This window comes from Choloepus didactylus, chromosome 4 (genome assembly GCF_015220235.1).
Source record: "Choloepus didactylus isolate mChoDid1 chromosome 4, mChoDid1.pri, whole genome shotgun sequence".
NCBI classification, from domain to species: Eukaryota; Metazoa; Chordata; class Mammalia; order Pilosa; family Megalonychidae; genus Choloepus; species Choloepus didactylus.
In genome coordinates this window covers 37,058,230-37,083,261 of record NC_051310.1, presented here as the reverse complement: position 1 = coordinate 37,083,261, position 25,032 = coordinate 37,058,230, and the positions used below count along the sequence as shown (strand labels likewise).

Genomic DNA, 25,032 nt, shown 5'->3' with positions numbered 1-25,032 from the left:
TGGCTGGGAGGTGAGAAACAGCATCACTGTGTGTGCGAAACTAGGGGGACAAGGAAGGAACCGGACACGAGGTGTGTCGCGTGAGGGTAGGGCACAGAACCGGAAGGCTTGGACAAAGAGGAATGGGCTTGGAGAGGTGACTGGCGCTGGCCCAAGAGAGGAGAGACCAGGTGCCGGTAGCTTAGAGGACAAGCCAAACCTTGGCACAAACCCAACGGGGTGGAGGCTCTAGTCACCGCGGGGGCCTCTCCGCGGGGGGCACTGTCCTCACTGTGGTTGGGGGTGGGTGTCAGCAGGGCAGGGTTGGGAGGAGATGGGGCGGAGCGGAAAACAAGCCAGCGGAAAAATCCAACCTCCACCGGCGTTCGGCTCTGCCGGGCCGACCTCCCGGGCTTGGAGTGGGGCGGCCACCGCGTCCCTAGAGGCAGGTAGGAAGGCAGAGGGACAGGAAATAGGCAGCGGTCGGCGGCGGGGGTGGGGTGGGGGCGCCAGAGTTTTTGCGGGAATTCGCCCCTCCTGGCTTGCCGGGAGAGTGATGTCGGAGGAAGTGGGGCCACCGGAGGAGAGCCCCGCCTCCGGCTCCTTCTGTCCGGCCCGCGCAGGGCCGGGTTATGGCTCGGCGCCGCGCGCCCTCGAAGGGCCCCCACGCAGGGGCTGGTACTGGGCGGACCGACAGCAAAGCCGGGCGCACCGCGCGGACGACCCCCGCCTCCTCACCTTCCCTCCGTCAGATGTTGCAGCCAGGGCCGCCGCCGAGGCCAGGGGCCCCGGAGTGCGAGCGTGTCCCTGCCCCGGAGGTGCCGCTGGGGCTGTGGGCTTGGCGTGCCGGGCCCGGAGCCCACATTGCTGACTGCACCTGCCTAGCAGCACTGCGCCTCCAGTCAGAAACGGCACCTCGCCTTTGACCCCCAGCGCCCGGCACGTTCCCCGGACTGGGGTTGGGGGGCGCGGGGCCTGCTCTCCGGGCGTGGAGGGGAGTCCTTGGGGGCGCGTTCCCGAAGTGGGGGCGCGGGACGCTGGGTAACCCCCCAGGGCGGGACAAAGGCGGAGCAAGATCCCTAGTGGCGGAGGTGGGGGGGTGCACGCGGAAGGGAATCGTGTGTGTGGGAAGCGCGGTGCCCAGCTCTCAGAGACCCTCGGGCGCCAGCCCCGGGCGCAGCTTCCGCGCCGGCCGCCTTCGGACCTCATTAAGCACAACAGACGCTTCGCTTGGCAAGAGCCCACACTGCGCGCTCAGTGTGCACCAGGAGCCTGCCCTCGGGCAGCAAGGGAGGTCGAGGCTGCCCAGCCCGCCGAGCCTGCCGAGTCGGTCCGCAGTCTCCCAGGGGCCGAGACGCAGGGCCATTGCCGCCCTGGAGTCGGTCAGGACTGTTGTTTTGGCCACCCAAAAACTTGTTAAAAACTTAAGTTTTCAGGCCTTGAGGACTTTGGAATTGCAGATATGGGGTCGTGGTCCAGTGGTAATTGTAGCGGTGGTGGCAATAGTAGGAGCAATTATATTATAAGTAACATTCTTTCCTCCTGCCCTTTCTTCAGTCTCCCGCTTAGGTTCACCCCCTCCCCTAAAGGCATGTCTCCTATCGATGAAGCATAACACATCACTTATCTTCGTCATTTGCCCTAAAATGAGGCTCCCACAGTCGTGCCTGCCCCACCCCCCCTTCCTGCACAGATGCTGTTGTAGGAGCTGCAGCAGAGGCAGGGGTCTGGCAGGGCGCCCCTCCCAAACCCACTCCTGCCAGCCCCGGGAATCTCTGATTTGACTACAAGAAAACAATGACTAAATGAGTCACCGTTCGTGCCAAATTAACGGGTGTGTACATCATTAGAAGTGTCAGGTTAAATTTTGCTGAACTTGCCCTATATATGCTGTTTTATCCTTGTAAACTGAAGTCATTTAACATTTTTTTAAATTAGAACGTTAGTAGAATTAGAGATTTTTAAACTTAAAAATACAAGTCAGTACTTGTATATTTAACGTTTTGTACGAACGGCACACTTTGCTTATGTCATTCTCCAATAGAGACATGTACACACATGCCCACATACTTCCCACTGCACATGTACAAAACAGGCGTACACCATGCTGCACACACACTGTACATTTGCACACATCCTGCACATGTGCATACACTGCCGATGCACATGCTTGCACGCAGGCACACACTGCAAATACTTTACACACACACTGCACACATACAGCATACTCACACACCGTATACACACACTGCACATGCACTGCATACGCAGTGGTTAAGGAGCCTGCTTGTGGAGCTTTCCCTGTGCTTTCTTTGGCTTAAAATAGGATACAATTAACATTTTTAAAAAGTGTCTTCAGAGACTTAAAAATCTATATAATATTAACGAGTTTTTTTAAATACCGATCGCTTTTTAAAAAGGAATCTCTTGCTGAATTAAAAATACAGTGTCTGATTACTTTATGAACTCCGTTTTTTCAAAAACATAGTATTTTTAACTGCCCTCCTTTTCCTTTCTTTTTTCTGAAACCTTGAAACAGTTGTTCCTGAACTTCTGCCAATTGCGGATGAGCCTTTCCTCCTTCCCGGGTGGGTCGCCGCGTGGCTGGTGCGCGCGCGCACGCGCACGCTGTGTTCTCTAGCCCCGCGGCGCTCCCTCCCACTCCTCTGCGCGTCTCCTGGCCACCTGTGGGCAAGCGGGAGGGAATGACGCGCGCGCACGCACCGCGCCCCCACTCGGCGGACATGCGGCTGCTCCTGCTCCTGCTCCTGCTGCTGGCCCCGGCGCCCGGGTCCTCGGTGAGTGCGGCTTACGGGGCCCGGGAGGGCTTGCTGGGGGCGGGGAGCTCCCGGGAGGACGCCTGGGACTCAGCACTGGGGAGGAGGCGCCCTGCTGGCTGGAGCCGCCGCCCGCCACTGAGCGAGTTCAGAAAAGGGCGGGAACTTGAAGCCCCTTGGCCAAGGAATGTCTGCAGGAATGGCAAGCTCTCCACACTCCCCTTCAGGAAGTGGAGGACTCTATGGAGTGCGCACTAATGTTGGGGAACCCCCTACCCTCCACCTCACTCCTCCAGCCCAGTGGTCTTCCAAAGTGGGAGCTGCCTCTGGTGATGCAGTTGAGAGAGCCGGGGGGGGGGGGTGGGGGGGTGAGAGGATTTGGTGGTGTGGGGGGGGGGTGATTTTGGGACCAGCCAAAGTGCTGGGCTAGGTGGCCCATCTCACCTGCCACCTGCATGGGACAGAACACGGCTGCCCCTCAGCATTGTTTAGGGTACCAGTCATCCCTCTTCCCCTGGGGGTTACCATCTAGGGCCTCACTGTCCAGTAGAACTTTCTAAGAGGATACAAGTGTTCTGTACTGCACTGTCCAGGAAGATAGCCACCAGGCTCATGTGGTTGTTAGCGTTTGAAATGTGGCTAGTGCAACTGAGGAACTGAGTTTTTAATTCTATTTGATTTTAATTAATTTAAATTTAAATGGCCACATGTGGCTACTGGCTACCATATTAGAAAGTGCAAATCTAGAGAGTGTACATAGAAAGCCAACTGATGTCAGAGTAGCTGTTTTATTAAAGGGGACCAAAAGACAGGGCTCCCTGAAGAACATGCTGGGGTCCTGAAGACTTAGAGGAGTCTTCTAGACTACAGGACCCACCTTTGGTGGAGAGCCTGGGTCAGCTCTTGCCAGTCCTGCCTACACCTCTGAGAGAGGGAGGATCCCAAAGAAAGGACCAAAACTATTTGCTACCTTTGGGAGGACAGTGGCAGTGTCACCTCTGTGGAAAGAAAGAAGCTGAGGATGAGAATGACTGCTCTGACCAGGGCCGTGGGGACAGGCAGGATGGATGTGGGCGACAGGTACCCCTCCCAGGGTCTCACAATCTCAATGTGAGCCGCAGTTGGAGTGGTGGATGGAGCAGAGCTGCCCTCTCCCAGGTCTCCTCCACCACCTGCCAGCTTCCACCGGCCCCTCTGCCCTCCTGTGGCCCCCGCTCCCTGGATGACGCTCTTCTGAGGTCCTTCAGAATGTGCTTCCCCTGGAGCCGGCTGTGCAGGTGCAGGGGCCATGGCCACAGTGTCAAGACCCCAGAAAAAAACCTCAGTGCCACCCTCTACCAGCTGTGTGAGCCTGTGCAAATCACCGAGCCTCAGATTCCTTTAATTTGGGGGTAACAGTGGCCGCCTCTCAGGGCCAAAGTACAGATGAAGTGAATCAAGGTTTACAAAGCTCCTGGGTCCCATTAAATTCTTTCTCTCTTGGAAACCAATTTAGCCCCCTCCCACCTCCTACTCTCAGTTTGTGAGCTTCAGATGGTGGACAGGGTGTGTAGGGGTTCACAGCTCAGCTGCCTCCCTGTCTCCGGTTCTAGCTGGGGACAGGAGCCACTCCCAGGGCCCAGACCACCTTCTGCGGCTGGCCCTATGCTGGCGGGGTCAGCTTGAGCAGTGAGCAGATGGTTGAGAGGCCTGGAGCAGAGATGGAGGACTGTCACCAATCTCTCAGGCTGCCCTGAGGCTGGTCAGGGGGACGCTTCCTGAGGCAATGGACTGTGAGCCCCTCTTACCTCCTCTACTTCCACCTGTATGCACCCGCTCTCACACACCCCCACTCACCCCAGGAGCTCACACACACATCCATGCACATTGGGAACAGTGCAAGCAGGAAAGGGGGCTCCTGAGTTGCTCCAGGTGGGAGTTGGAGGAGAAATGGGTGGGGTGCTGAGAGCATCCCGAGGCAGGTGGCGGCAGGCCCAGGGTGAGGTTGGACTGGACCAGCTCATTATGGCTTCGCAATCGTGCAGCTCATGCTTGGTAATTAGAAAGGAATGAATGTGCCTGCGTGGCTCCCATCTGATGTGTTTTCTTTCCTCTGAGAGATGCAAAGCCCTTCAGGCTCTAGGATCCTTTGCTTCACTGTTTGAACCCTCTATTCCCAAGTTACCTCCTGGTCTAGAAGGTTGCCCCAACTCCAGCCATTGTATCTGCTTTTCAGCCAGCAGGAAGGAATATAGGAGGAAAAAGACAAAGGAGCAAAGAGCACATGCAAGCTATCTCTTAAGGAAGATTACTGAAGGCTGTGGCTGAACACTGTCACTTACATCTCATTGACCAGAACTTAGTGATGTGGACACACTTAGCTGTGAGAAGTCTGGGAAAAGTATTTTTTATTTAGGGCAGTCAGGTACCAAGAGTCAAGGGTTCTCTCACAATGGGAGAGAGGAGGCTGGATATTGGGGGACTCCTGGGAATTTCTGTCACAGATGGGCAGGAAAATACCACACCCCCTCCCAGACACACAGACTCACACACACACACACACACACATACACACATAGGATTAGATTAAGTTCCTAGTTTAAATACAGCTGCTACAGAAACGTCTAGAAGTGAAGTCACACAGGGCAGAAGCAGAAACAGCAAGGTTGGCATGGCTTTTCCTCTCTAGACTCTGGTGAAGCATGCTACTGCTTGGGGGTGACATTACCCGTGCAGATGGAGCCCTATCCGCCTGAGAACACTCCCTATTCTTCCTGCCCCTGCCCTTTTATATCTCCACTTTAATAGGGCTCCCTGTGATGATCTGTCGACTCCATTCAGGAGCATGCTTGCAGACATCTTGGTTCCTAAACCAGTCTCTACACGAGCTAGAATGTATCATCTTCAGGAAGGAAATTCTCTGCCCGAGCTTGGCTGTTTCCCCACCGTGCCTGGCAAACAGCAGGAGCTCAGGAGATGCTCCTGGTGATAGCTAGTGAGGAGGGCCAGTGAGGTTAGATGATTTGCCCAAAGTCACACAGTTCTAAGCAGAGGGCCAGAGTGGGAAGCCCTCCTCTCGACCTCCCTTATCATCTGCTGTTCTTCTGTCTTATGTTATTTCCCTTCCTTTCTTTTAGGACCCCCTCTGCTACATCAATGTTGACCCCCAAATGCCTGGGCCCTGGCACTGTCCCTGGCTCCAGGGTTCCCTCCCCCCCTGGGGGCCTCTGGGACTCCAGACTTTCCCAGCTGCCTCATCCCTTTCAGAACATGGCTGGCTTTCAGCTCCTTCTGGTGAAGCCTGGCTAATTTTGTACATGAATGTTTGGGGTGCTTGGTGGGATCACGGTCTTGAAGGGCTGGCATTGTTGAGGAGAATCCCAGCTCCTTGAACAGGCGAGACAGTGTTTTTAGCAGGGGCCAGCAAGTGAGCCTCTAGCTACCCTCATGGGGTCTCCAGGCACAAGCTCCAACTAGGTGGTAGCCTCTTACCCTAGCCCTGGCCAGGGTTTCAGTGGAAGCTGCTAGCTGACTTGGGCTCCTGGGTGTGCCTTCTCCTCCAGGCCAGAAAGGTGAAGCGTCAGAGGCTGCAGAGCTACATCTGGGGCCCCTGGGGCGAGTGGAGCCCCTGCAGTCGGACCTGCGGAGGGGGCATCAGCTTCCGGGAGCGCCACTGTTACTCCCAGAGGTAGGGGAGGTTAGCATGGGCAGCTTGGCAAAAGGGGACATGCACTGGACAGGCCGACCACTGGGTCCTAAGAGAACATCAGCCATGTGGGCAGAACACTGAAGCAACATACTCATTCCAGAAGCTGCATTAGTGGAGTATTTGAAATCAGATCATTTCCCGTGTATTACTTACATTCCGATTTCAACAAACTTATTTTTTAGAGGCGATGAAGCCCTCTCTTTTTCATTCATCCCTGGTCCCTAGCTCATGATGAAGTGCCACATGCAGTAAACTTGGGTTGAATGAATGAGTGGAAAAGATTCACTCCCTTACTGGAGCGGTTTCTTTACCCTCAGCCACTTTGTCAAGCGTGGATGTTCCCTACCTCCAATGATTTATAAGCATCTACAGAGAGGGTGGGATACAAAAAAAGGGGGGTGATAACATTTTCCCTGTTAGTGGATTTAACTCTTTGATCCTGAGAACCCTGTGTGAGAAAAAGAGATATTAGGTAGTGGGATTCTAAGTTCTTACTAAAAGGGATTTAGGTGTGAGCTCACCCCCTCCTCACCTGTCACCCTTACCGCCTGTGCTGCCCACCAACGGGTCCCACAGAAGCTGGCCAGGACTCCTGCAGGAGAGGCCCAAGCTGAGGGGAAGGGTGGGCAGGGGAATGTCGGGTCGTGGGGTGGTGGTGGGAGGCCGAGGGCGCCGAAGGGGGAAGGGCGGGTCTTCTCTCCGCTCTCCTCCTGCAGGAGGGATGGGGGCTCCGGCTGCGTGGGCCCCGCCCGGAGCCACCGCTCGTGCCGCACCGAGGTGAAGCTTGCGGGCCCGGGTGGGGGTGAGGGGGACTCCCTCGGCCCACCCTACCCCGGCTGACGTCCCGCCCGGGGGCGCCTCCCTCTGCCCTCCGTTTGCCCTCGAACATCCCCAAAGCGCGCTGAGGGCAGGGCCCGAGGGTCCTGGGGGTGGAACTCCGCCGCCCGGGCAAGGACGGGGCGGGATCCCGGCCTCCGGGAGGGGTGGGCGCTGTTGCTGCCCCCGGCCGCGGGATCCACTTTCCCCTCCGCCGCCGCAGAGCTGCCCCGAAGGCGCCCGGGACTTCCGGGCCGAGCAGTGCTCGCAGTTCGACGGCGAGGAGTTCCAGGGCCGGCGGTACAAGTGGCTGCCCTACCACGGGGGTGAGCGGGCAGGGCGCCCCCGCGCGGGGCTGTGGCCGCCCTTGTCCGGCCCTGCGTTCTGCTATCCCGGTCCTCATCTTTGGGGGATCTCGTTTAGACATTGTCATTTAACTTCAAAATTCCTATCATCATGTTATAAACCTTTGTCTAATCAACACACCTAATGTTCCAGTAATTGATAATTTTCTTAGAATAGCCTATTGTTAAGGCAGGGGTTCTTATAAATAATGCAATAGAGATAGACCTATAGCTGTTCCCTTATTCTGGAATTTTTCTTCGACTTGATACCCAGAGATGCAGCACTTGGGTGGAGAACATCCCTTCTCCTGGGATGGGGGTGGGAGCCTGAGCCACGCAGGGGGCTGCTGCAGGGGCTTTCTCTCCTGGCCCTTCCTGGGCTGCGGCCCTCACTCCTGCTCAGCTGCTGCTGGGATAGGCCTTGGGCCCGGTGAAGGTCATTGTTAAACCTCAGGATCTTGGCTTTCCCCTTTCACCCTCCCCAGCCCCAAACAAGTGTGAATTGAACTGCATCCCCCAGGGGGAGAGCTTCTACTACAAGCACAGGGAGGCCGTGGTGGATGGGACACCGTGTGAGCCTGGCAGACGGGATGTCTGTGTGGACGGAAGCTGCCGGGTGAGCTTTTCCTTTCCTCTCCCCCACCCGTGAGCAGGCTGGTGGCCACAGCGGTGCTGCCCTGTTCTGGCCCCCGCAGGGCCAGGAGGCCCTCAGGAGCTTGCTGCCTTCTCAAGCCTCTGGGACTCTGGGCCTAGCTCCTAGGTTCATCATGTTACAGATGTCCTGTGGCTCTGTTCTCTTTGCCCTTGAGAGCTCCAGCCCCCAAATAAGAGCAGACCCTGGGGTGGCATGTTCCAGAAACTCAGCTAAAACTGACGGAAGCAAAAAATGTCTGGGACTGGCTGGCTGGCTCCAGGTGCATGAATGATGCAACTAGAAATGGATTTCTCCTTGTCCCCCCTTGGCTTTGCTCTCCTCTGGGTCAGATCATTCTCCAGTGGGTTGCCTTGTGAGGTGGGAAGATGGCCACCAGCAGCTTTGGAATCCTTCTATACCAGCCTGGCACATCCTGGGGAAAGAGGGCTTCATTCCTGGGAGTTGTAACAGCCTGGGATTGGCTGGGGACTCATCCCGGAACCTCAGTTTTTTTGAGCAAGGGGTATAACCCACTGATTTTCCCGTACCCATTGTTTGGGGTACTCCATCTCAACATGGGAGAGTGGTAGCCCACAAAGGGAAAATAAGATGGTGTTGCCAGAGGAGGACAGAGGATGCTGAGCAGGCAAAACAAGCAGATTGCCAGGCACAAGCCAGGTGCCTGTTGGACTCTGCCACCCTTGGACTGCAAATGATTAACTCCTGCTCTTCCAGCACCTGTGTGGACCGTGTGGGGCCTGGGGTTTGAATCCCAGGGTGTCCATCCGTCCCCCTGATCTCTCCCAACTCTTCCTCACCTTTGCCTGGCAGGTTGTGGGCTGTGACCATAAGCTAGACTCATCCAAGCAGGAGGACAAGTGTCTGCAGTGTGGGGGCAATGGTGCATCCTGCCACCCCGTCACAGGCACCTTTGATGCCAACAACCTGAGCAGAGGTGGGAGGTCACGGGGGCCTGCAGCCAGGGTTGGCAGGGGGTCTGCAGACAGTCCAGACGAGGGTCCATTGCCCTCCCCTTCCTCACCTATCTCCCGCTCTGGCAAAGGCTCAAGGCCTGGTCACCCTCCCTGGCACCCAGAGAGTGTGACCCCAGCATTCAGGCCAGGCCTAAAATGTTCCCTGTGGCCTCAGGGCGGGACCCTCCCAGGACCCTCCCCTCCCACAGAGCTCCTGACCACTTAGCTGCCGCCCATGTGCCCCTCGTCACCCCCCCCCATTGTCCCCACGCTGCCCCCTGCGCTTTTATATGCACTGTTTCCTCCCCAGGACTCTGCCCTAAGCAGCCCTGCCCCTGCCTCTCTCCACCTGTCTGCCCCCCAACCCCATTCTTTTCTGCCCTGGTGCGTAGCATCCCCAGGGCAGCTCCTTCCTCTGCCTGGAGGGTCCGAGGGGGGAGGGTTGCTCAACACCCCCCCACACCCCCAAAATCTCCTCTCTGCCTCCTTCAGGCTACAACCAGATCCTCGTTGTGCCTGTAGGGGCCACCAGCATCCACATCGAGGAGGCTGCTGCCAGCAGGAACTTCCTGGGTGAGGGAGAGCCCCAGTGGGGGGCCCCGGCGAGCTGGGGCGCAGCGGGGGGAGGCCTGGTCCCGCTGGCCCCGGCTGAGGAGGACTAGTCTCCCCTGCCCAGCTGTGAGGAGCGTGCATGGCGAGTACTACCTCAATGGGCACTGGGCCATCGAGCCAGCCCGCGCCCTGCCCGCGGCCAGCACCATCCTGCGCTATGAGCGGGGCGCCGAGGGTGACCTGGCCCCCGAGCGGCTCCACGCCCGAGGCCCCACCTCGGAGCCCTTGGTCATCGAGGTGAGCGGGGCCGGGCGGGGAGAGGGCTCTGGACTGGAGTGGGCAGCTCGTGGTCCCCAGAGGCCGGCAGGCCCTGGACAGGGGTGGGCTTGGGGTCCTCTGGGCCTGCAGCTGTCAAGGGGATGGGGGAGATGAGGCAGGGGGAGGACAGTGCCCAGCCGGCTGCAGACCTGACCTCAGCCAGGACCCTCCATGGCAGCTCATCAGCCAGGAGGCCAACCCTGGCGTGCACTACGAGTACTACTTGCCCCTGAGAGCCCCTGACCCCGGCTTCAGCTGGAGCCACGGCTCGTGGAGTGACTGCAGCGTGGCGTGTGGCGGAGGTGAGGGCACAGGGGCAGCCCACGGGAGGCCGACCCTCCGGGTGCCCACTGGGTGCCAGGTACTTCGGAGCAACACGGGCAAGTCCAGCCCTCAAGGTATTTACAGTCCTGAGGGGCAGAGAGACAAGTGTGAGAATTTCCACACCCTGGAGGTCACTTTGGGGGACTAGAGGAAGGACCCTTGACCTAAGCTAAGAGAACCAGGGGGCCTCCCCAGAGGCGGTGGCATCTCAGCAGAGGGGCACTCCATCCGGAGAAGAGGCTGGGCCTGGAGCCAATGACCAGGTGTCAGAACGGGGCTCTGTCCCTCCCAGCTCTCTGCCCCCCCACCTCAGTTTCCTCATCTGTCAGATGGGGATGATAATGGTGGTGACCCCAGGGGGTCACCTCAGGCTTCATCACAATTGCACGTGGGATGTGTCCAGCACGGTGCCTGGCCCGGAGAGTGCACCTAATGAGTGTCTGTTGTCTGCCCAGGTCACCAGTCCCGCCGGGTGTTCTGCACCATTGACAACAAGGCCTCCCCTGACCACATGTGCCAGAGGCAGCCACGGCCGGCCGACCAGCGCCCCTGCAGCCCCCAGCCCTGCCCACAGACCAAGCAGTGAGGCCCTGGCAGACCTCTCCTCCCAGGGTGGGGCCCAAGAACTTGGGTGGGAAAGGGGGGTGTGTGTCCCTAAGTGGCTTGGATGACCCAGGATCCCCTTCAGCTATGGCAGGGTGGGGAGGGGGCAGCTGCCACTAGAAGAGGAGGGCTGGAGGGGGCTGAGCATGTGAGGCCCTGGGGTGTCCTTTACCTGAGGGATATGTGTCTGCCTGTGTGTGCCTCCATAGAACTCAGAATATCTGGCTGGTAGCACACGGGTGGGGAAGGTGTGGGGGACCCTGTGCATCTGAGCCATGGGGGGGCTGGCTGGGCTGATGCCAAGGAGGGCCAGAGGTCTGGCCAAAGGGCTGGTTGGCATCAGCAATGCCTTTGTTGGTACACAGCGGGCCTCTTACCTGCGCCAGCCCAGAGTGTGGTGCCTTGCCAGGACCCAGTGTGAATGTGGGAGCAGGTGATCTGCTGCTCCCCAAGGGGCTGCCCCGGCCCGTGGTCCTTGTGCACCAGCTCCACACACAGCGAGCACTGCCCCTCAGGGAGATGCCCACATCCAAGGGTAGATCCAGAGGGAATGCGGTCTGGCTGGGGCCAGCAAGGTGCCTGGAGGCAAGGAGAAAGGGGGATGCAGGAGGACTGGAACCCTGAGAGGGAGGCAGCGAGGCTCCAGGTTATAGGGGGCAGCTCAGAGAGACAGAGCACAGTGGTCGGAGACGGCGGGAGGAAGGCTGGGTCTTGGCCTTTGCTTGGCCCTCTTTGCCATCCACCTGCACAGGCCCCGATGTCCAGAGGATGGGCGGGATGGGGCAAGGGGCTCCAGCCACTGCCGTGTGTGAGAGCCGGGCTTGGGCCTGCTCCTGGGCCAGCCTTACTGGACTCCTGCTCCCCACCAGCTGGAAGACTGGGCCCTGGAACTCCTGCTCGGCATCTTGCGGAGGTGGCTTCCAGTCCCGCTCTGTCTACTGCGTCTTTTCCAGTGGAGCTGGTGTCCAGGAGGCTGCCGAGGAGGCTGAGTGCGCAAGCCTGCCTGGGAAGCCCCCTGCCACGCAGGCTTGCAACCTGCAACGCTGTGCGGCCTGGAGCGTGGAGCCCTGGGGAGAGGTGAGGCCCCTGGTCTGGACCAGGCTGGGGTGCGGTGGATATCAGGAGCTGTGTCTTGAGACTGGGCAGCAGCAGGGCAGGCCTAGGAGGCTGTCCTCTAACGTGGAAACTGAGATCCTGGGAGGTAATGTATCCTACCAGGTTGTCCTGGAAGCCGGGGCAAGGCAGGCACCAGAAGCAGGAACCTGGACTCCTGGTCCAGTGCTCTTTCTCCTTCTTTAGGATCCCAGGGCAGAAAAGGAAAGGCTCTGGGTTATCAGGGAGTCTCCTCCATGCAGGACCATTGCTTGGGGGTGGGAAAGTGGAGAAGAGAAAGGGTACCCTGGCCGCGTCTGGGGCTGCTGGTCATTGCTTCTAGTGCCCACATATTTTCAAGGTGCAAATGAGGGGATGTGGGAAGCACCCCGCAGCCTGCTGTTGGTTGCCGTAATTCAAACTGTGTGACCTCAGGGCAGTTGCTTGGCCTCTCTGAGCTTGGGCACTGGACATGGGCAGGGGCTGCTGTCTTCCCTCTGTGCCAGGTCGTGGGCCTCCGGTGGTCCGAACTGGCTCCCCTGGGCAGGGCCAGCTCCTGCTGACAGCTGGGTCCTTGCAGTGCTCTGTCAGCTGTGGCTCTGGGGTCCGGACGCGGACTGTCACTTGCCGGAGTGACGAGGGGTCTCTGCTCCATGCCACGGCATGCTCTTTGGAGGACCGGCCACCCCTCACTGAGCCCTGTGTGCGTGATGACTGCCCTATCCTCAGTGACCGGGCTTGGGACGTCAGTGCCTGGGGTCTGGTGAGTGCTCACCCCCCCCACCCCACCCCCACATACCTGGTGCCCGGTTCCTTGGGTCTCTGTCAGGTGGTGGGTCCCCTCTTCCTCCCTCCCTTGTGGGTGCCCCCACCCCCAGCCTCAAGACCCTGTTCTCCACCCACCCCATGGGCCCAGTGCTCCAAGAGCTGCAGCTCAGGCACTCGGAGGAGGCAGGTGGTTTGTGCCCTGGAACCACCCAGCCACTGCAGGAGCCTGCAGCCGTGGAAGCCGGCGGACGTGGAGGCCTGTAACACGCAGCCCTGCCATCTTCCTCAGGGTAAGGACGGGAGGGCCGGAAGAGCCCCGCCGAGCCTCTCCCCACCAAACCCCGCCGGCACTTGCTGCTGGGCCTTTGCCTGCACTGTCAGCCACCTGGAGGGCTCTCCCCTCATCTCCATGTACTAAGACCTTTGCCAGTAAAAGTCCGACTGGGAGGCGACCTCACGAAGCCAGCCCTGTTCTCCCCTACTCAGAAGGACCAACTCCCCCCTCGTCCCACCCCCCATGGCACGCTGTCTCGGACGCGACTAACTTACTAGTCTTCCTTGGTCTGCAGTGGTTTGTATACACCTTGTTCGGAATATTAGCTTTAAGCATCTTCCTTTTTTTTTCTTTTCCATTGGTCCTTTGCTTTTATTTTATTTTGTTTATTTATTCGAGAATTGTGGGTTTACAGAAAAATCATGCAAAAATATAGGATTCCTATACACCACTCTCCCACCAACACCTTGCATTGGTGTGGAACATTTGTCACAATTGACGATAGCACATTTTTATAATTTTACTATTAACTGAAGTCCATGGTTTAGCTAGGGATTCACTGTTTCTGTAGTGTAGTTCCAAGGATTTTTTTTACGTCTTCATTCTGTTACCACATATGCAATCTAACATTTCTCCTTTTAATCTATTCAGATACATATTTCAGTGCTGTTGACTGTGTTGCCAGTGCTGTGCTACCATCACCACCATCCATGACCAAACATTTCCATTGTTCCAAATAGGAACCCTGTATATGTTAAGCCTTAACTTCCCATTCCTTATCTCCACCCTGTCCCCTGGTAATCTCTATTCTAGATTCTGACTCCATGAATTCACTGAGTTTGCTTATTCTGATTGTTTTAAATCAGTGAGGTCATAGAATGTTTGTCCTTTTGTGTCTGGTTTATTTCACTTATCATGATATCTTCAGGGTTCATTCACGTCTCATGTGTCAGGACTTTCATTGCTTTTTAGGACTGAATAATATTTATCCATTTGTCGGTTGATGGACACTTGGCTTGCATCCATCTTTTGGCAATCATGAATAATGCTGCTATGAGCATTGGCATGCAAATATCTGTTCAGGCTCCTGCTTTCGGTTCTTTTGGGTATATATACCTAGTAGTGGGATTGCCGGGTCATATGGTAGTTCTATATTTAGCATTCTGAGGACTCTCCAAACTGTCTTCTACAGAGGCTGCAGTATTTTATGTTCTCTCTAGCAATGAATGAGAGTCCTTATTTCTCTGTCTCCTCTCCAACACCTGTTAGTTTCTGTTTGTTTTTTTTTTTTAATGGCAGCCATTCTATTGGGTGTGAAATGGTATCTCATTGTGGTTTTGATTTGCATTTCCCTGATGGCTAATGATATTGAGCAGCTTTTCATGTGCTTTCTGGTCATTTGTATGTCTTCTTTGGAGAGATGTCTGTTCAAATCTTATACTCATTTTTAAATTAGGTTGTTTGTCTTTTTGTTGTTAAGTTGAGGAATTTCTTTATATATTCTGGATGTTAATCCTTTGTCAAGTATGTGGTTTCTAAATATTTTCTCCCATTGTGTAGGTTGTCATTTTATTTTCATGATAAAGTTCTTTGAGGCACAAAAATTTTTAATTTCGATGAGGTCCCATTTATCTATTTTTTCTTTTGTTGCTTGTGTTTTGGGTAAAAAGTCTAAGAAATCATTGCCTAACACAAGATCCTGAAGATGCGTGCTTCCCTATGTTTTCTTCTAGGAGTTCAACACTTCTACCTCTTATATTAAAGTCTCTGGTCCATTTTGAGTTGATTTTTTTTTTTTTTAATGGAGATCCAGTTTTCCAAGCACCATTTGTTGAAGAGAGTGTTCTTTCCCAATTAAGTGGTCTTTGCCACCTTGTCAAAATAAATTAATTAATTAAATTAATAAATAAAAAATAAATAAAAGAAAAAAAAATCAGTCGCCTATAAATGTGAGCGTTGATATCTGAGTTCTCAGTTCTTATTCCGCTGGTCAATATGTCTGTCCTTGTTCTAATACCATGCTCTTTTGATTACTGTGGCTTTGTAATAAGTTTTAAGACTGGGAAGTGGGACTCCTCCAACTTCATTCTTTTTTCTCAAGATGGCTTTAGCTATTTGGAGCCCCTTACCCTTCCTTATATAGGTGATGATGGCTTTTCCTCTGCAAAGAAGTTGTTGGAATTTTGATTGGGATTCATTGAATCTATAAATTACTTTGGGTAGTGTTTCCATTTGAGAAAGGTGCTGGAATGCAATATACCAGAAGAAAGGCAGTATCTGAAGAAAGGCATTTGGGACACCTCTGTCACATGGAAAGGCACGTGGCTGGTGTCGGCTAGTCCTTCTCTCCTGGGTTTCGTTGCTTTCAGCTTCTGGCTCCAGTGGCTTCCCCTCTCAGCTCCTCCAGAGGCTTTTTCTCTGTGAGCTTCTCTTAATTTCATCTCTCTTAAAAGACTCCAGTAAAAGGATTAAGACCTACCTTGGGGCAACTCCTTTATTGAAATAACCTATTCAAACGGTCCCACCATCAAAGTTCTGTACCCACAGGAATGGATTAAAAGAACATGGCCCTTTCTGGGGTACATAACAGCTTCAAACCACCACAGGTAGTATTGACATCTTAACAATATTTAGTCTTCCAATCTATGAACATGGAATGTCTTTCCATTTATTTATGTCTTCTTCAGTTTCTTTTAGCAGTGTTTGGTAGTTTTCTGTGTACTAGTCCTTTATATCCTTGATTAGATTTATTCCTAGGTATTTGGTTTTTTTAGTTACTGCTGTGAATGGAAGTTTTTTTCTTGGTTTCTTCTGATTGTTCATTGCTTGAGTGTAGAAACACTACTGGTTTTTGGTGTTGATCTTGTACCCCTCCACTTTGCTGAATTCATTTATTAGCTCCAGGAGCTTTGTTGTGGATTTTTCAGGGTTTTCTGTATACAGCATCGTATGTGCAAATAGGAGAAGTTTTACCTCTTCCTTTCCAATTTGGATGCCTTTTATTTCTTTTTCTTGCTTAATTGCTGTGGCAAGATCTTTCAGTATAATGCTGAATAGCAGTGGCAACAGTGGACATCCTTGTCTTGTTCTTGATTTAGAGGGAAAGAATTTCAGCCTTTCACCATTAAGTAGGATGTTAGCTGTGGGCTTTTCATATATGCCTTTAATCAAGTTGAGGATGATTCCTTCTATTCCTAGTGTTCTAAGTGTTTTTATCAAGAATGGGTGCTGTATTTCGTCAAATGCCTTTTCTGTGTCATTTGACATGATCTTGTTTTTTTTCCCCCTACATTCTGTTAATGTGGTGTATTACATTAACTGATTTTCTTATGTTGAATCAACCTTGCATATCAGGGATAAATCCCATTTGATCATGGTGTATAATTCTTTTAATATCCTGTTGGATTTGGTTTGCTAGTATTTTGTTGAAGATTTTTGAATGTATATTCGTAAGAGATATTGATCTGTAGTTTTCTTTACCTGTGGTCTCTTTATCCGGCTTTGGTATGAGGGTGATGTTGGCCTCATAGAATGAGTTAGGGAATGTGCCATTCTCTTCAACTTTTTTGAAGAGTTTTAGCAGAATTGTAGTTAAATCTCTTGGAATGTTTGGCAGAATTCCCTGGCAAAGCCATCTTGTTCTAGGCTTTCTTGGGGGGAGATTTTTGATTACTGATTCAATCTCATCACTGGTAATTGGTTTGTTGAGATCTTCTGTTTCTTCTTGATTCTGTGTAGGTAGGTTTTGTGTTTCTAAGAATTTTTCCATTTATCTATGCTATCTAATTTATTGGAATACAGTTGTTCATAGTCCTTATAGTCCTTTTTATTTCAGTGGGGTCAATAGTAATGTCCTGCTTTTCATTTCTGACTTTTGTTATTTATATCCTCTCTCTTCTTTTGTCAGTCTAGCTAAAGGTTTGTCAATTTTATTGATCTTTTCAAAGTGCCAACCTTTGGTTTTGTTGATTTTATTTATTTTTGTTTTGTTTTCTATTTCACTTATCTTTGCTCTAATCTTTGTTATTTTCTTCCTTGTGCTTACTTTGAGTTTAGTTTGCTCTTCTTTTTCTGGTTCTTCCAGTGTTGAGGTTAGGTCTGATTTGAAGTCTTTCTTCTTTTTTAGTGTAAGCATTTAGAGCTATAAATTTCCCTATCAGCACTGCCTTCACTGCATCCCTTAAGTTTTGATATGTTGTATTTTCATTTTCATTTGCCACAAGATATTTCTTAATTTTGCTTCTGATTTCCTCTTTAACCCATTGGTTGCTTAAGAGTATGTTGTTTAATTTCTACATATTTGTGAATTTTCCATTTCTCCCTCTGTTACTGATTTCTAGCTTCATTCCATCATGGTTGGAAAATATGCATTGTTGATTTCAGTATTTTTAAATTTGTTGCAACTTGTTTTGTGACCCAACATATGCTCTATCTTGGAGAATGACCTGTGTGCATCGAGAAGTATATGTATTCTCTTTCCATTGGGTGCAGTGTTCTATGTATGCCTGTTAGGTCTACTTGGTTTAGTGTAACATTCAAGTCCTGTACTTCCTTACTGATCTTCTGACTAGATGTTCTATCCACTATTGAGAGTGGTCTGTTAGAGTCTCCTACTATTAATGTAGAACCATCAAGTTCTCCCTTCACATCTGTCAGTATTTGCTTCATTTATTTTGGGGCTCTGCTGTTAGGTGAATATGTATATTTATAATTGTTACATCTTGTTGAATTGATCCCTTTATCAGGATGTGTGACCATCTTTGTCCCTTGTAACTGTTTCTGACTTAAAATCTCTTTTATCTGTTACTAGTATAGCCATCCCAGCTTTCTTTTGGTTATTACTGGCATGGTATATATTTTTCCACCCTTTCACCCTCAACCTCCTTGTATCTTTGACTTTAAGGTGAGTCTCTTGAAGACAGCATATAGCTGGGTCATACATTTTTATCCATTCTGCCAGTCTCTCCTTTTGACCAGAGAGGTTAATCCATTTACATTTAAAGTCACTACTGATAATATAGGGCTTTCTTCTGCCATTTTACTATTTAACCTTTGAAAGTGTTATACCTTTTTTTGTCCCCCACTTCTGTTAAAGCCTACTTTTATATTTATTTGATTTTATTTGTGTGTGTTTTACAATATTGAGTGCCTTCTCACTTCTTTGTAGATATATGTTTCATCTGTTTTCCTTGTGGGTACCCTGGAGTTAATATTTAACATCCTAAATATATAATAATCATATTTGGTTTGATACCAACTTAATTTCAATAGGATGCACATACACTTTACCTATAACTCCCTGTCCCCCCCCACCTTTTTTTTTTGTACTTGCTACCACTTATACCTTTGTACCTTGTATGTCCAAAAACCTAGATTTATCATTACTTTCTATGCATTTGCATTTTAGCATCTATAGGAAGTAAGAAGTAGAGTTACATGCCAAAAAATACAATACAATAATACTGGCATTTTCAGTTACCCAAATGGTTACCTTACCACATGTTCTAGTTTGCTAATGCTGCCAGAATACAAAACACCAGAGATAGACTGGCTTTTATATAAGGGGGTTTATTTGGTCACACAGTTACAGTCTTAAGGCCATAAAGTGTCCAGGGTAACACATCAGCAATCGGTACCTTCACTGGAGGATGGCCAATGGTGTCTGGAAAACCTCTGTTAGCTGGGAAGGCATGTGGCTGGCATCTGTTCCAGAGTTCTAGTTTCAAAACGGCTTTCTCCCAGGATGTTCCTCTCTAGGCTGCAGCTCCTCAAAAATGTCACTCTTAGTTGCTCTTGGAGTGTTTTTCCTCTCTAAGCTTCTCTGGAGCTAATATCTGCTTTCAATAGCCATCCTCAGACTGTCTCTCATCTGCAGCTCCTGTGTGTTCTTCAAAGAGTTCCTCTTGGCTGTAGCAAGCTTGCTCCTTCTGTCTGAGCTTATATACTGCTCCAGTAATCGAGACCCACCCTGAATGGGTGGGGCCACGCCTCCATGGAAATTATCTCATCAGAGTTATCACCTACAGTTGGGTGGGTCACATCTCCATGGAAATACTCAAAGGATTCCAATCTAATCAGCACTAAAATCTCTGCCCCACAAGATTGCATCGAAGTACATGGCTTTTTCTGGGGGACATAATACCTTCAAACTGGCACACCACAGGTCTGTCTTTATGCTGCTTTGAACCACTTCATGTCCTTTCCTTTCAGTCTGAAGAACTCCCTTTAGCATTGCTTGTAGGTCAGGTCTAGTGGAGATGAACTCCCTCAGCTTTAGTTTATCTGAGAATGTCTGTACTCACCCTTGCTTTTGAAAGAGAGTCTCACCACATGTTCTGGTTTGCTAATGCTGCCAGAATGCAAAACACCAGAGATGGATTGGCTTTTATAAAAGGGGGTTTATTTGGTTACACAGTTACAGTTTTAAGGCCATAAAGTGTCCAAGGTAACATATCAACAATTGGGTACCTTCACTGGAGGATGGCCAATGGTGTCCTGAAAACCTCTGTTAGCTAGGAAGGCATGTGGCTGGCATCTGCTCCAGAGTTCTGGTTTCAAAATGGCTTTCTCCCAGGACGTTCCTCTCTAGGTCGCAGATGCTCTTCAGAATATCACTTTCAGTTGCTCTTGGGGCATTTGTCCTCTCTCAGCTTCTCAGGAGCAAAAGTCTGCTTTCAAAGGCCATCTCCAAAATGTCTCTGTAAGTGGCAGTTTCTCTCTCAGCTCCTGTGCATTCTTCAAAGTCTCCCTCTTGGCTGTAGCAATCTCGATCCTTCTTCTGAGCTTATATAGTGTTTTAGTAAACTAATCAAGGCCCATGCTGAATGGGTGGGGCCACACCTCCATGGAAATTATCTAATCAGAGTTATCACCTACAGTTGGGTGGGTTGCATCTCCATGGAAATACCCAAATAATTACAATCTAATCAACTCTAATACGTCTGCCCACACAAGATTGCATCAAAGATAATGGCATTTTGGGTGACATAATACATCCAAACTGGCACATCAGATAAAAAATTTTTGACTGGCGGTTGTTTTCCTTCAGCACTTTAAGAATTTCAACCCACTGCCTTCTTGCCTCCATGGTTTCTTAAGAGAAATCAGCACTCAGTCGAATTGCTACTCTCTGGTACATAGCATGTTGCTTTTCTCTTGCAACTTTCAGAACTTTCTCTTTGTCCTTTGCATTTGATAGTGTAATCAGTATATGATGGAGTGTACGTTTCTTCATGTTTCTCCTATTTGGTGTTCTCTGAGCTTCTTGGATGTGCATATTCATGCCTTTTCCTAAGTTTGGTAAGTTCTCTGGCCTTATTTCTTTGACTATTCCTTCTGCCCCTTTCTTTCTTCTTCTGGGACTCTGATAATGCATATATCCGTGTACCTGATGGTGTCCCATGGCTATCTTAGGCTATTTTTGCTTTTAATATTTCTTTTCTTTTTTTTTTTTCTGCTCCTCAGCCTGATTCATTTCAAATGTCCTGTCTTCTGGTTCACTGATTCTTTCTTCTGCCAGTTCCAATCTGCTCTTGAAACCCTCATGGGCATTTTTCCTTTCAGTTATTTTGGTCTTCAAGTCCAGTCTTCAACTTCCTTTGGTTCCCTTTTTTTTTCAAAAATAAATAAATGCAATTTTATTGAGGTATATTCACATAACATAGTCCTCCAAAGTGTACAGTCAGTTGTTCATAGTATCATCATATAGTTGTGCATTATCACCACAATCAATCTTTGAACATTTTCATTACTCTAAAAAATAAAATTAAAATTAAAATAAAAAAATAACATCCAAAACATTCTATTTCCCTCCTCCCATTGTTTAGTTATTTACTTTTTTAAAAACTCATTCATTGTTTTTTTTTGAACTTTATCAAAAAATTAAAAAACAGACAATAAAAAAACATTTCAAACAAAACCAAAGCAAAGTAATAAGAAAAAACAAATAACCTAAAATAACTACATTGCTTCCAACATGTTACAACCATACCCCAATGTTTGGTTCCTTTTTAAAATTTCTCTCTCTTTACTTAGACTCTCATATTGTTCGTTCATTGTTTTCCTGAACTCCTGTAGTTTTATCTCTGTACTTTTCCTTCATCTCCTTGAGCATTTTTTAAAATTCAGTTTTATTGAGATATATTCACATACTATACAGTCATCCATGGTGTACAATCAGCTGTTCACAGTACCATCATATAGCTGTGCATTCATCACCGCAATCTATTTTTGAACATTTTCCTTACAACAGAACGAATCAGAATCAGAATAAGAAATAAAAAAAGAACACTCAAATCACCCCCCCCATCCCACCCTATTTTTCATTTAGGTTTTGTCCCCATTTATCTACTCATCCATCCATACACTGGATAAAGGGAGTGTGATCCACAGATTTTTCACAGTCACACTGTCACCCCTTGTAAGCTACATTGTTATACAATCATCTTCGAGTCAAGGCTACTGGGTTGGAGTTTGGTAGTTTCAGGTATTTACTTCCAGCTATTCCAATATATTAAACACTAAAAAGTGTTCTCTATATAGTGCCTAAGAATGTCCACCAGAGTGACCTCTTGACTCCATTTGAAATCTCTCGGCCACTGAAGCTTTATTTCATCTCATTTCGCATCCCCCTTTTGGTCAAGAAGATGTTCTCAATTCCACAATGCCAGGTCCAGATATATCCCTGGGAGTCATATCCTCCATTGCCAGGGAGATTTATACCCCTGGGAGTCAGGTCCCATGTAGCGGGGAGGGCAGTGAGATCACCCGCCAAGTTGGCTTAGCTAGAGAGAGAGGGCCACATCTGAGCAACAAAGAGGCACTCAGGGGGAGACTCTTAGGCACAATTATAAGCCCCTTGAGCATTTTTAAGATCATTTTTTTAAAAGGCTTTGTTCAGTATGTCCACATTCTCTTCTTTGTTGGTGTTTTCTGTATTTTTATCCTTTTACTTTGGATGGGCCATCATTTCCTGTTTCTTTGTATGTCTTGCACTCTTTTGTGCCACACTGTACATTTTGTTTTTATAATTTGAAAGTATCCACTGTTTATTAACTAACCAGATTACAAAAATAATCATAGTAGACACCTCAGTTCTTCCTTTTAATAAGCCTATTGATCTGGTCTTCCCTGTTGCCAGTATCTCCTCCTTCTACAAACCGGGTGGTCTTTTTCTTCATCGCCCTCTGGGAGAAGGTAATCTGAAGGGCCACAGGAAGTTGTTTGCTTCTTTGAAGCATTTCCCAACAGTATAGATTTCATGAGTCAGGTCCTCCATGCAGATGATGCCATATTTACCAAGAGATCGTGCAAAGAGTTTTCTGTCAAGGCAATCCAATTCTTACTGATTTTGCCAAACCATGCTTGTAGATCAGTTCATTCACTGACTTCAGGTTTGGGTACCCCCATGCAATATATGGTTCCACAATTCTCAGCTTGTTAATTGAAGCCTGGTTGAGCTTAACAAAGATGTCATTGAAGATTTGGCAACGGCAAAGAAGGTGCAACACTTTCTGGACCTTTGGGCTCACTCTGTTGAAACCTCTGATCCTGATGACAAATGCTAATTTGGGTTCCACAGGTATATAGATGTTGCCAGCTCTTCTTGCCATTCTAGTAATTCGAATCTCGGTTCTGTCATCTGCCTGTATTCCTTGTGATAGTGCTTGGCTTTTTCGTAAATAAGCTTCCTCCTTGCCTTTTGAAGCATCTTTTAGGCAAACTTCTTTCTCAAGCGCTTGATCTTCAGTTCAGCAAAATTTCTTTGCTTTTTCTTAAGGGTTTCTGGCACTGTCAGAACCTTCCTCTCTGTGACACCGTCCATGGTTCCGGCTGCAAAAGAGGACACTGTACATTTTAATACTTTACAATGGTAACTGTGGGATTTACTCAGTTTCTTGATTTTGTAACCATCTGGTGACAAGACAGATTTTCTCAAACTTCAGCTCTCCTTTCAGGAAGATCTGCCCAAGGCGAATGCATTGTGCAGAATTTTCCCTGTCTTCCTGGGCCTCTGACTTGTCCTGGGCTTTTGCTTGTTAGTTGTTTTGGTATTCCCCTGTTTGCAGGAGTTTGGTTGTCCTCTTTTTTCTCAGGAGACAGATCTCCTCTCCTGGGTATTTGAGCTAGAAGGCCTTTTCCCCAGACTGTCCGCCTCTATAAGTTTTTACACTCCTTTTGTTGTCTCTTGCTGCTTTTGCATGGAGGGCAAATTCTGGAAGGAGGGTCACCCCAGAGAGGACTTTCCCAAGTCAGTCTTTCCCAGCCAACATAGGGCCAAGGGACCCACGAACGGGGCACAGATCAGCTCCAGAGGGCCCTGGGCAGGGGATCAGGATGGGCTCCAGAAGCTTCTCTGACAGCTCCCTGAAGCTGGTCTTTCCTGGCCTGCCCGGCAAATGCAGCCCCCCAGCTCACTGCCCCCCGCAGACCTGAGGAAGCACTGTGTCTTTAAATCTCCACCACCTCTGCCGCTGTCTGGGGAGGGTTGAAGCAATGGCTGCCGCTGCCTTTGTCAGGGTGGGGTCAAAACAATGGTTGTCGCTGTCTGTGTCCGGGGCAGGTTGAGACGACAGCTGCCCTCAGAGCCGGCGCCCAGTGGTCCAGATTCACTAATCAAAAGCCACAATCATCAATCGGCCGTGCCCATCCCTCTTCTTGGGGAAGGGGATTTTTATGTCCCTTTCTGTCATCAGCCACTAGCCGGGGTCTGGACCCTGCAGTGGTTGCTGCAAAAATGAGGGGGGGGGGGGGTAGGCGCCAGTAGCCAGGCGGAGAGAACAATTTACAGTTCTTCACCGTAATTTATCTGCCTCCTCCACCTGCTCTTCCCTGGATGCTCTACAGTGTTCTTCTGGCTTCTGGAGTTTCAAAATATAGTGGTAACTTGGTACTTGTTAGTTGGTTCCGGGAGGTACGATGAGTACCGAAAATGACAAGTACCAAAGTTTTCCCATAACTAATAATGTAAATAAATTTAATGCCTTCCCAAACCAAAGACAGTAACATTTTTAAGGCAAAATGTAAAAAGATATGTCTGTATATCAGTACTTCATATTATAAATCAATAAATTAATAGATAGTTAGATTACATAAAATAAAAACTTCACTTTACCTGCACTGGGAAGAGTCCATGACCTATTGGGAAGGTGGGAGGAGAGTGGCGGGGAGGAGAGGGGACGTGGAGTGACGCTTGGAAGGAGAGTCCCCTTCCAGTAGGACGTCCGGCACTGGCACTTCAGGTGTTGTTTCTCTTTTCTGCCTTTTTTCAATTTGGAACACAGGCTCTGACACACTCTTTGTCACCTTCACTAAAAACTCACCCAGTGAGGACTGCTTCTATCTTCAGAATTCCTCGAAAATATGAAATTCTTTGGTCATTCAATAAATTCACGTTTCTGCTTGTCAGAGCTTTGTCCGGATGGTACTTCTCCACAAAGTTTTGAACTTCTGCCCATTTTGCACACATTTCTTTTATCAAGGAACTTGGGACATCCTCCTTTATCTCCTCACCTGAAGAAATCTCTTCAGCCACTTCTTGCTGCAGCTCCTCAGTGCTGAGCTCTTCACGACGTTCCTCCACTAACTCCTCAACATCAGCCTTTTTTATCGCTTCATTATTCTTAATGGTGGTGGAGACTTGTTCCAGGCACACCGTATTCCCTGGCAAGATCAGTAATGCAAATACTGCTCTCATAGTTGCCTGTCGTTTCTCTTTTTTTTGCTTAATGGTGGTGTAAAGTAAGTGTCTTTTCTCCTCAGCACTATCACTGCCCATTTTCTTAGGACCCATGATGAGAAAAAAAAATTGCAAAAATACACAAAATGACCATGGAAGCTAAGATAAGGCCGTAAGGGGATGTGCACAGGGCAAGAGCCACATATGACTAA

The 25,032-nt window shown here is 49.8% G+C and overlaps 1 protein-coding gene across 9 annotated transcripts in view; it reads left to right on the top strand.

Annotated features, from left to right (window-relative positions):
• The first annotated feature begins 287 nt into the window (after positions 1 to 287).
• Positions 288 to 25,032, top strand: part of PAPLN (papilin, proteoglycan like sulfated glycoprotein) — a 43,230-nt gene continuing 18,485 nt past the window's right edge. For 4 of the 9 annotated variants that reach the window (XM_037832333.1, XM_037832337.1, XM_037832339.1 and 1 more), the window contains exons 1-14: positions 288 to 428; positions 2,519 to 2,777; positions 6,299 to 6,423; positions 7,161 to 7,221; positions 7,484 to 7,586; positions 8,090 to 8,220; positions 9,070 to 9,193; positions 9,705 to 9,785; positions 9,889 to 10,061; positions 10,246 to 10,384; positions 10,862 to 10,988; positions 11,879 to 12,086; positions 12,682 to 12,864; positions 13,018 to 13,159. In XM_037832333.1, the coding sequence (XP_037688261.1) occupies positions 2,685 to 2,777; positions 6,299 to 6,423; positions 7,161 to 7,221; positions 7,484 to 7,586; positions 8,090 to 8,220; positions 9,070 to 9,193; positions 9,705 to 9,785; positions 9,889 to 10,061; positions 10,246 to 10,384; positions 10,862 to 10,988; positions 11,879 to 12,086; positions 12,682 to 12,864; positions 13,018 to 13,159 (1,690 nt within the window). In that variant the 5' untranslated portion in view covers positions 288 to 428; positions 2,519 to 2,684. Of the gene's footprint in view, positions 429 to 1,001; positions 1,814 to 2,518; positions 2,778 to 6,298; positions 6,424 to 7,160; positions 7,222 to 7,355; positions 7,587 to 8,089; positions 8,221 to 9,069; positions 9,194 to 9,704; positions 9,786 to 9,888; positions 10,062 to 10,245; positions 10,385 to 10,861; positions 10,989 to 11,878; positions 12,087 to 12,681; positions 12,865 to 13,017; positions 13,160 to 25,032 lie in introns of those variants that run through there. The other 5 variants (XM_037832335.1, XM_037832334.1, XM_037832336.1 and 2 more) reach the window with 5 other exon arrangements.